The 10,592-nt window shown below is 41.7% G+C and overlaps 1 protein-coding gene across 1 annotated transcript; it reads left to right on the top strand.

Moving 5' to 3' along the window:
• The first annotated feature begins 723 nt into the window (after positions 1 to 723).
• On the top strand, positions 724 to 1,905 carry LOC118896346 (transcription factor TFIIIB component B'' homolog). Its single transcript, XM_036854138.1, has one exon. It carries the CDS (start codon positions 880 to 882, stop codon positions 1,903 to 1,905), a length of 1,026 nt encoding a protein of 341 aa, XP_036710033.1. The 5' UTR covers positions 724 to 879.
• The last annotated feature ends 8,687 nt before the right edge of the window (positions 1,906 to 10,592 follow it).

Genomic DNA, 10,592 nt, shown 5'->3' with positions numbered 1-10,592 from the left:
TGGATAAAGAATATGTGGTATATATAAAATGGAATATTACTCAGCCATAAAAAGGAATGAAATTTTGCCATTTGCAACAACATGGATGGACCTGGAAGGTATTATGCTTAGTGAATAAGTCAGACAAAGAAAGACAAATACCATATATTATCACATATATATCTTAAAAATAACATGAATGAATAAAACAAAACAAAACAGACTTACAGATAGAGAACCAACTAGTGGTTATTAGTGGGGAGAGGGAAAGGGGAGGGGCAAAACAGAGGCGGGGGATTAAGAGGTACAAACTACCATGTATAAATAAATAAGCTACAAAGATATATTGTACAGCACAGGGAATATAGCCAATATTTTGTAATAACTTTAAATGGAGCATAATCTATAAAAATATTGAATCACTATGTTGTACACCTGATTTACAATATTGTAAATCAACTATACTTTAATTTAAAAAATAAAAATAAAATAAATCCAACCTCCAAAAATAACATAAAATAAAATGAAGTAAAATTTCTACTCCTCAGAAGACACTGTAAAGGGATTTAAAAAACAAGTCATTAGCTGGAAGGAAATTTTTGCAAATTATATTCCTGATAAGAACTTACATCTAGAAAATACAAAGAACTCTCAAAAGCAAGCAAGAAAACAAACAGTCCGGTAGCAGGGTCATGAAGAAGAGGTGGCAGCGGGAGATCGGAGGCGGCAGCGGGAGATCGGAGGCGGCGGCGGGGGCGTGAAACTGCGGTAGCTGCCCACTGGGCTGGTGGTGTAGCTTTGTGGGAAAGGCTTAGTTCTTAAAGCCCTCTCCGGGCAGCGGCCGGGGCTCGGGGTTGAGAGCGGCCGTGGGGTCGCCTCCCCGGGCCCCCTGGCTCCGCCATGCTCCGCAGGGCACGCCTTAGTGTGAAGCCCAATGTCAGGCCTGGAGCAGGCGCCAGGGGCTCCACCGCCCCCAATCCACAGCGTGAACGAGAGGCTCCCAGGCTGCCGGAGCCTGCAGTGGCCTCTGTCCCGAAGCCAGCGGAATCCACAGATGTGCCCCCGGTGGATTGCGGGGAAGCGGAGCCCCGAGAAAAGACTCCCAAGAGCAGTGATGAAAAGACTGATGGTGGGAAGGATGTTGAAGAATCCAGTAAATCTTCCTCTACCATTTCACAGAGAAGAAAGCAAGTATCAAGTACTTTTAGTCTGGTTAAACCTAGTGTCAGCGTTCCTTCAGAACCTCATCCTTTATCTACAGTTAATCAAGAAGCTCCACAGCCAAACCCTGTTCCAACAAAAGAGAAACAGCCATGCTCAGACAGATACCGGATATATAAAGCCCAGAAACTGAGAGAAATGTTAAAAGAAGAATTGAGGAAAGAGAAGAAGCAATGGAAAAACAAATATGCTGTAAATGAAAGTCAGAGGCCACCAGATGGTTCCAAAATGACTATGAGAGACTTCATATATTACCTGCCAGATAACAATCCAATGACTTCTTCACTGGAGCAAGAAAAGAAAACTGAAAAATCATTGACACCAGTCCAGACAAGAGAGCAAGAAGGTAAGAGTACTCCTGATGGTGAAGATAATGAAGAAATAGAAGAGGAGATGGATGATGGGCCATTGCTGGTTCCTCGAGTAAAAGTGGCAGAAGATGGTTCTATTATTTTGGATGAAGAAAGTTTAACTGTAGAAGTTTTAAGGACGAAAGGCCCCTGTGTTGTTGAGGAAAAAGACTCCATATTTGAGCGTGGTTCTACTACTACGTACTCCAGCTTGAGGAAAAACTATTACTCGAAACCATGGTCAAATAAAGAAACAGATATGTTTTTTTTGGCCATCAGCATGGTAGGAACTGAATTTTCTATGATTGGACAGCTTTTTCCTCACAGAGCAAGGATAGAAATTAAGGTAAAGTAAACCCATTATGTTTGTTGATCGAAAAGAGACTAAAAATTACTATTTTTTTAACCTTTGGTTGAAATCTCAGTCCATCCTTTTTCACTACTGTGTTTTTGGTACATCTGTCCTTCTTTATAGCTCAAAAAGTAATGTAGTATTTCTCAATTGTAAAATGAGTACAGGGCTTCCCTGGTGGCGCAGTGGTTAAGAATCCGCCTGCCAATGCCAGGGACACGGGTTCAAGCCCTGGCCTGGGAAGATCCCACATGCCACGGAGCAAGTAAGCCCGTGTGCCACAACTACTGAGCCTGCGCTCTAGAGCCCACAAGCCACAACTACTGAGCCCACGTGCCTCAACTACTGAAGCCTGCATGCCTAGAGCCTGTGCTTCGCAACAAGAGAAGCCACTGCAATGAGAAGCCTGTGTACCGCAACGAAGAGTAGCCCCTGCTCACCACAACTAGAGAAAACCTGCATGCAGCAACGAAGACCCAACACAACGAAAAATAAAAGAAACAAATAAATAAATAAATTTTAAAAAATAATAAAATAAAATGAGTACAATCTCTTTAAAAAAAAAAAAAAAAAGTCCAATTTTTTAAATGGGGAAAAGCTTTGAACACACACTTCACCAAAGAAAATATATAAATGACAAGCACATGAAAAGGTGCTCAATGTCATTACTCATTAAGGAAATGCATATTAAAACCACAATGAGATACCACTACACACCTATTAGAATAGCTAAAACTAAAAAGACTGACCATACCAAGCTTTGGAGAGAATGAGGAGGAACTGGAACTCCCATGCCCTGTTGGTGGGAATGTAAAATGGTAACTCTACTATGGAAAACAGTTTGGCAGTTTCTAAAAAAGCTAAATATACACATACCATATTACCAAGTCATTCCATCCCTAGGTATTTATTCAAGAGAAATAGAAGCATATGTGCACACACACCAACTTGTACAAGAATGTTTATAGCAGCTTTATTTGTGATAACCAAAACCTAGAAGCAACCCAAATGTCCATCAGCAGGTGAATAAGTAAATAAATCATGGTATATCCATACAAGGGAATACTACTCAGCAATAAAAAAAGAATAAACCTTTGCTACATGCAACAACATTGATGAATTTCAAAATAAATATGCTGAGTGAAAGAAGCGAACCAACATAAAGTACATATTGTATGATTCCACTTATAGAAAATTCTAGAAAATGCAAACTAATTTATAGTGACAGAAAGGGAATCAATGGTTGGAAAGGCTGGAAACAGTATGGAGGATCAGAAGAGACAGATTACAAAGAAGTAAAAAGAAATTTTTAGGGATGGTGGATATGCTCATTTTCTTGCTTGTGGTGATGGTTTCACAGGTATATACATATGTCAGATTTTCAAATAGTATACTTTAAATATGTACAGTTATGTATATCGAGCTCAATAAATCTACTTTAAAAATTCCACTGCCACCTACCTTTTCTCCATAAAAAAAAAAGTACAAGCAAATAATACAATGAACACCTGTATATTAATCACCCGGCTAAAAATAATTTATTAAAAATATATGCGAAGCCCCCTAAATACACCTTCTACACTGGTTAGAGGACCTCATCACCTTCTTATTGAGGAGGACCTACAGCATCTCAAAATCCCACATTTTCCTTTTATGCATAAATATGTATGATAAATTATATGTAGTTCTCATTGCAGAATAAGGGTTAATCATTCCCCACAAATTTTTTTTGCCACCTTTATGTGACAACAAGTTCAAGAGACCTCTGTGGGTAGTGGGAAATAGAGTCCCTTTAACCACACAGGCCTCCGCGTTTGGATTGGCTACCGCTCTGCACCACCGCAGCACTGCTCTGCTCCGCCAGCAGCTGAGTGGGGCAGAGGTGACCGAGCAAACTCAGCACAGGCACGGCCTCTTACTACTTCCCAGCTGACTGACAGCGGGGCGACAGACTGTCCACTTCTACTTTATTACTCGAGGCTCTTCCTCTGTTCATGCATTATATACTCCCTGTTGGAAATGGCAATGTCTCTCCTAGAAAAGGAAAAAAGTTCAGCCTGTCAGCAGCACAGAGGGAAGTAAATGCATTTACAAGTTCCAATGTTATCTTAGCAACTGCTTTTCTACACATTTTGCAACAATACAAGAAGAAAAGCCTTTTCCACAATGATATGACCCAAAAACATCAAAGAATTCATGTCAGGCTGAAATGGGAAGAATATAGCCTGTCCTAAGATTAATCTCTGGAAATAAAATAAACAAGCAGATTTCTCAGTAATTATGCCTCCTACAGAAAAGCTCAGAATGTGAAACTCTCCGGGGCCTCAGTGCCCACCATGTTCAAGACTCTTGCTTTGCAAACAAGAAACTGAGGCATGATTGCTTTATTGTGTTATATTTCAAAAACCTCTAAATCTCTAAAAGGCCGCCAGAGTATGCCCATATTTCTTGTCTTTTAGTACTTTGCTAATGGCTTTTCAAAACTTTCTAACTTCAGAACAATAAACTTCAAGATAGGGACAGTGGGATGGTTCTCAGTCAGAGGGGCTAAAGTGAGCAATCTGTAGAAGCTAATTACATTTTATCCTACTAAAGGACGAACATGCAACTGCTCCTGATCTAAGTTTTCTCAGTTTTCCTGGGCAAGAAAAAGAGATCAGCCACCCGTCCTTCTGCCATTTCACCACCAGAACCACACACGGGCCCCATAACCTAGTGACAGGTTATTGGTGGCTCGTCGTACAGCCTGCAACTGCCTTGCTTCCGCAGACCAGAGAAGCTGGCAATCATGAAGATTATGAGAGTCTAATGGGATCAGTTGTAAGTGGGATAAATAATCCCTATATCAACACTGCCAAAAGAGTGATCTTTTGACAGTAAATATGTAATCATGACTCTCCTTAAAAATTCTTAATGGTTCCCCAGCACCGTGGGATAAAGCACAATTTTCTCCATTTCTCTACACGAAGCCCTTCATAGCCCTTTCCCCATCTTTCTAGCCTTACTTTCAACCACTACCATCACCATCATCACTCTCCATCCTACCCCTGCACCCTGAACTCCAGTCAAATGTTGAAATTCTCCGGTCAGGCCTTGCTCATGCTTTCATGGCTTAGCTCAGGTGGGTTCCTCTTCCTTGAATGTGCTTCTCCTCTTCCACCATCTCAGGTCTGCCTTGATGAGGCCCGCGGTCCAACAGCCTGAGTGAGCTTGGGAGCAGATCTTTCCCCAGCCAAACACTCAGAATGACTGCGGCCCCGGCTGACATGTTGATTGCAGCCTCGTGGAAAACTCTGAGCAAGAACCATGTAGATACATCATGCTCAGGCTCCGGACCCACAGAAACTATGATAGATTTTGTTTGAAGCCACAAATTTAGGGGGTAGATAATTAACACAACTCTAACGCTCAGCTCCCAGTGCCTCCCAGCATAGGAAGAAATAACTCCTCTCTCCTTTCTAACTGTGCCTTCTCCTCTGCCTCTGGCACAGAATTGTCATATATGTGCTGGTCTCTCCCATTCTAGTGGAAGCTCTTTGAGATTGAGAACATGTCTCTCCACCTCTTTAATCCCGAGATCCTAGCACATGGAAGGACTCAACAAATGTTTGTGAATTGATGAATTGAGTGAATCCAATTACAACCTAGTTTCAGAATTGAGATTTAAAGCAAAACTTACAAGTCAGGTTTTCTTTCAAGTATAGGGGAATACACTAGGAATTATCAGGGTAGTCTGAAAACCTATTAAAGGTCTCTTTTTTATTCAAAGACCAGCCTTGCAGACCACATCATTATCCAGTGTGAGGGATGTTTGAGATGACTATTCCTGGGTGAGGCAGAGACTCAGTTAAAATGGAAATCACTCAGGCTAAAGATCCTCAGAGATACAAATTGTTCACATGAAACAAGAAAGAAGCACCTGCTAATCTACTTGGTCTCTTCATAACCGCTTGAAGGAGGTCCCTTCTAGGAGGAAGAAGTTGGAAGGATAGCAGGTTTGATGAGCCCTTCCCCAAGAACAAGGGCATAGTGTTAGGAGTCCAACAGGGATTCTAGTTAGTTTTTCAGAAGCAAATTACAAAATATTTATCAGTGATTGTGTTTATTGTATGAGCCATCTCCTATTTGAGTTTCACATTTTGAATAATATTAAAATGCATACAATCAAAAGCCCCTGGATTTGTCTTCTAGGAAACAGATTGTGTAGAGATTATGGACCACTCTATTGCCTGTGGATCTTCTTTAGCTGTAGAAAGGCTGAAAAGATTAGAAAAGTCGGAAAAGCAGGCTAATTTTCTGAGGCCAGCTGCAAAGGAGGGAAGTAAAAACAATCAACTGCATTCAGCTAGCTTCCTTATCTCCTAGTTGTTACCACACAAGTCCTACAGAATTAACAGCATTTTTCCTTGGTATGGTTTCAGAACCCAACCTCAGGGGGATTAAATAATTTGTCTTAGGTTACACAACTAGTAAACAACAGGATGGTGACTTAAGCCAATACATACTCAAAGCCTTCAATCCCATATTCCTTCCCCTTAGATTGTGCAGAAGGTGTGAGCCTGGACTTTAGTTCACTTTTCCTTTATTTTAACAAACATTTATGAGCATCGTCCATGTGCCAGGCTCTTTGCCCCGGGAGGCACAGTGAGATGCGGCTCTGGGCTGCTACAGTGGGAGATCTCGCACCCAGGGTGAATTTCCTGCCAGTAGCAGCCCTTATATTTGAGGAATCTTTTTTTCAGCTGATAGTTTTTCTGATATTACCTAAAAATTTTTTCAGCCATATCCCTGTTACAGGAGAACAAATATTCTAGCACAAACAAGATTGATTTTGTCAAGTGTAGGAAGGGCAAGCTAATGGAATACTTGAGTTAATGACGCTTCCAACAATAAGGTCTATTTAGTAACTTGCTTCATGGAACAAACTTCGCCCAGAACAATATGCTCATTTGTCTCACACTTCCCAACATGGAGCACAATACTTCGTAGGTTGGGGTTTTAAAATCTGAATAATATTAGTGTGAATGTTTGAAAATTCAATTAAATATCTATGGGCAGGACTTCCCTGGTGGCGCAGTGGTTAAGAATCAGCCTGCCAATGCAGGGGACATGGGTTCGATCACTGGTCTAGGAAGATCCCACATGTTGCGGAACCACTAAGCCCATGCACCACAACTACTGAGCCTGCGCTCTAGAGCCCATGCGTCACAAATACTGAGCCTGCATGCCGCAACTACTGAGCCTGCATGCTGCAACTACTGAAGCCTGCATGCCTAGAGCCCATGCTCCGCAACAAGAGAAGCCACTGCAATGAGAAGCCCAAGCACCGCAACAAAGAGCGGCCCCCGCTCACTGCAACTAGAGGAAGCCTGCATGCAGCAATGAAGACCCAACGCAGCCAAAAAAAAAAAAAAAAAAATCTACGGGATCCCAAATAAATACATGTTGAGTAGCCAAATGTCAATCCTTCTCTATCCCCATTACATGAATGCAACACTAGGCATTCAGTAAACGGTGGCTGCGGTTGGTGCCTTTCACATATTATCCCAACTAATCACTTCACCAGCCCTGTGAAATAGATGTTAATATATCTAAAATGTAATTATCTAACATATATCAGCAGTTATTATGTGCCAGGCACTGTGTTAAGCATTTAACATGTTTTCTCATTTATTCATTCATTCGATAGCTATTTATCGAGAGTGTACTATAATCCAGGAATGGGGTTAACCCCTAAGGATACAACAACAAGTAAACCAAAGAGACAGGGCACTATCCTCATGGAGCTTGCTTTCCAGGTGGGTGGAGACAGCAATAAATAAAAAAACAAATAATAACGAGACGATTACAGATGATGATAGTACTAGGAAGGAAAATAATTACATGAAGGGATAAAAATGCCCAGAGAGGGGAAGTCTACTTTAGAGAGAGCATGATCAGGGAAGACTCTCTGGGGTGGTGATGTCCAAGTTAAAGCCAGAAGAAAATGAAGGAGACGGCAATGTAAAGACTTGAAGGAAGAGGTCCCAGGCAGGGAGAATAAGTGCAAAGGCCCTGAGGTGGGAAATAGCCTGCTTGCTAGATGAGCAGAAAAGATGCCAGAGGTAGGGTGGTCCCAGGTGAGTCTAGAAAGGTAGATGGGAGTCAGATGATGCAGGGCTTTGTGGTCCATGGTGAGGAATTTTGATCCTGTTTTAAAGCCACATGAAAGCACTGAATGTTTTAAGCAGAGGTATGGCATGATCTGATTTGTACTTTTTAAAGATGATACTGGTTGCTGTGTGGGGAATGAACCTCAGATAAATAAGCAAGAGTGGAAGTGGGGAAACTAGTGAGGAGGTCATTACTGCCATCCAGATCAGAGATGGTGGAGGCATGGCCCAGGGAGGTGGCAGGGGGCATGGAGAAAAGTGGGTAGATCTGAGATATGCTGTAGCCATGGAACTAAAAGAGCTCACGGAAGAATTTAATATGAGAAGCAACCTTACGGGGTTGGCAAATTTACTGCACATTCATTACGCCTTTATACAATTTCTTTGAGAAAGCCTGAAACTTAAGATGTCAAATTATTATCAGTTGTATCTCAATAAAATGAGGGGAGCAGGGGAATTACAAGCAAAAGTTAGAAAGTGGAAGCGCTGAGAATCACACCAGGTGTGCTTGACTCGAAGCCCTTAGCCACTGTGTTCCACTGCTTCACATGCTTCCCTGCTCCTTATTCAGAATTTCTCCAGGTAAGTCAGGTTTTTCTCATCTTCTACACCTGGTCCTTGATCCTTCTATTTTCAGCCAGGACTGTCATGTGCAGCTATGTACGCTGTGCACTGCACAACTGGGGGAGGGAGGAAACATAGACTAATGTGGAGGTTTTAAAGACAGGTTTACAAATTCATCACACTCCTCCCCTAAAAGTACTTAATTCCCCTGCTCTTGAGTGTGTATGGGACTTAGTGATGCACTTTTGATAACAGAACACACAGAAATGATAGGATGTCACTTCTGAGAGTGGGTTATAAAAAGACTGCAGCATCTATCTGAAGGGTTCTCTCTCTCCTCTCCTCTCCTCTCCTCTGTTCTCCTCCCTCCTCTCTTCTCTCCTCTCTCTCTAACATTACTGACTCTGAGGAAGCCAGCTGCCACACCAAATGGCACAGAACCAAGGCCTTCTAGCAACCATGTGAGTGAGCTTGGAAGCAGACTTTCTGAAGCCTGCCAACAGGCACCATAAATGAGCTTAGAAGCAGATCCTCCCCGTCAAGGCTTAGGATGACTCCAGCCCCAACCAACAGCTTGAATGCAACCACATGAGAGACTCAGATGTCTGACCCACAGAAACTGTGATATAACACATATTTGTTGCTTTAAGCTGCTGAGTTTGGGGTGATTTGTTACACAGTGATGGATAGCTAATACAACTGCATTGTGAATGGTTCCTGGGGTTATGCAGCATGGCAGCACTGTTCCCACCCTTCATTGCTTCTCTATTACCAGTTTTGGACTTTATTTTTCCTCCAGCCACGGGCGCCCCCTCCCCACTAGCTGGGTCACCCCCCCACCCCCTCCCACTGGCTGCAGAAACCCTGTTTTGGACTTTTTATTCTAGTTAAAAATTAATTTAATCACTTTCCCAGATAGAATCCTCAGCCTCTGCCTACAGAATTCACATCCTTCATCCACAGGTGAGAAAGTGTTCCACCTCCATCCACCTCACACTCAAGGGATTGGTCCTGGTTAGACCAGCACCTTTGCCTAGATTAAATAATACTTTAGTATTTCTGTATACTCCCAGGATAAGATCCTGATTGTCAAACAATGTTCAGAGGAATAACAGTATCAGAATCCCTGGGGAGATTTACACACATAGAGATACCTGGGCCCCAACACTAGAGAGGCTAATTCAGTAGATTCTGAGTTGGGTCCAGGAAGTTGTATTTTTAAAGAACTCCCAGGTAATTTTGAGGCATGGCCAGGTTTTGTAAAGCCTGTCTTAGTGTTTGTCCCTGACTTGCTGTGGAAACAAGGCCCATAATTGGGACTAGAAACTAGGTTTCCTGTGTCTTCTTCAGGAAATCTCTCTCACACACGCAACATAAAGTTTACATTTTTCCTCTATGCGTTTTCTTGGAGGCCATAACTGAATGATATTTGCTGAATGTCTGCAAAGATGCAACAACAAGTATATATTGAATTTACATATAAGGCATTTTGTAATTGTAAGAAACTGGGTTTCAACATGATGGAAGTTAGTACTGTGAACATATAAATTTATTTTCTGTGATCTCACTTCTGCAATAACAAATTTAATTGGCATCTTCTCTGACTCTGTGGAGAATGTGAAGAGCATCTCAATAAATTAATAAATGACAGTTTTGGATTTATCAGAGATCAAGCCTGCAAAATTAATAGCTAAAGAAAATATAGCAAAGCAAAAATAGAGCCATTTATTCTGTTAGAGTTAAATTCAGGGAAACAAGGCAGTCAGCAAAATACCAGAGTCAAAGATGCTACTGGAGAGGGTTTCTAGTAAGAATAAAGGAAACTACAGTTTTCTAATTAACAGTGCAACGAATACTAAAAATGACCTTAAAGGAAAGCTTAAAAGGTATTTTAATGAGTTTTTGATGAGTCCTTTCTCATAACTGAAGAGAAATGTCTTCTTATGATCATCATATTGGAATCATATTTCAGGG

The sequence above is a fragment of the Balaenoptera musculus genome, chromosome 6 (genome assembly GCF_009873245.2).
Source record: "Balaenoptera musculus isolate JJ_BM4_2016_0621 chromosome 6, mBalMus1.pri.v3, whole genome shotgun sequence".
Taxonomy (NCBI): domain Eukaryota; kingdom Metazoa; phylum Chordata; class Mammalia; order Artiodactyla; family Balaenopteridae; genus Balaenoptera; species Balaenoptera musculus.
Note: the sequence above shows the minus strand (reverse complement) of the source record. Positions and strands in the feature narration are given on the sequence as shown.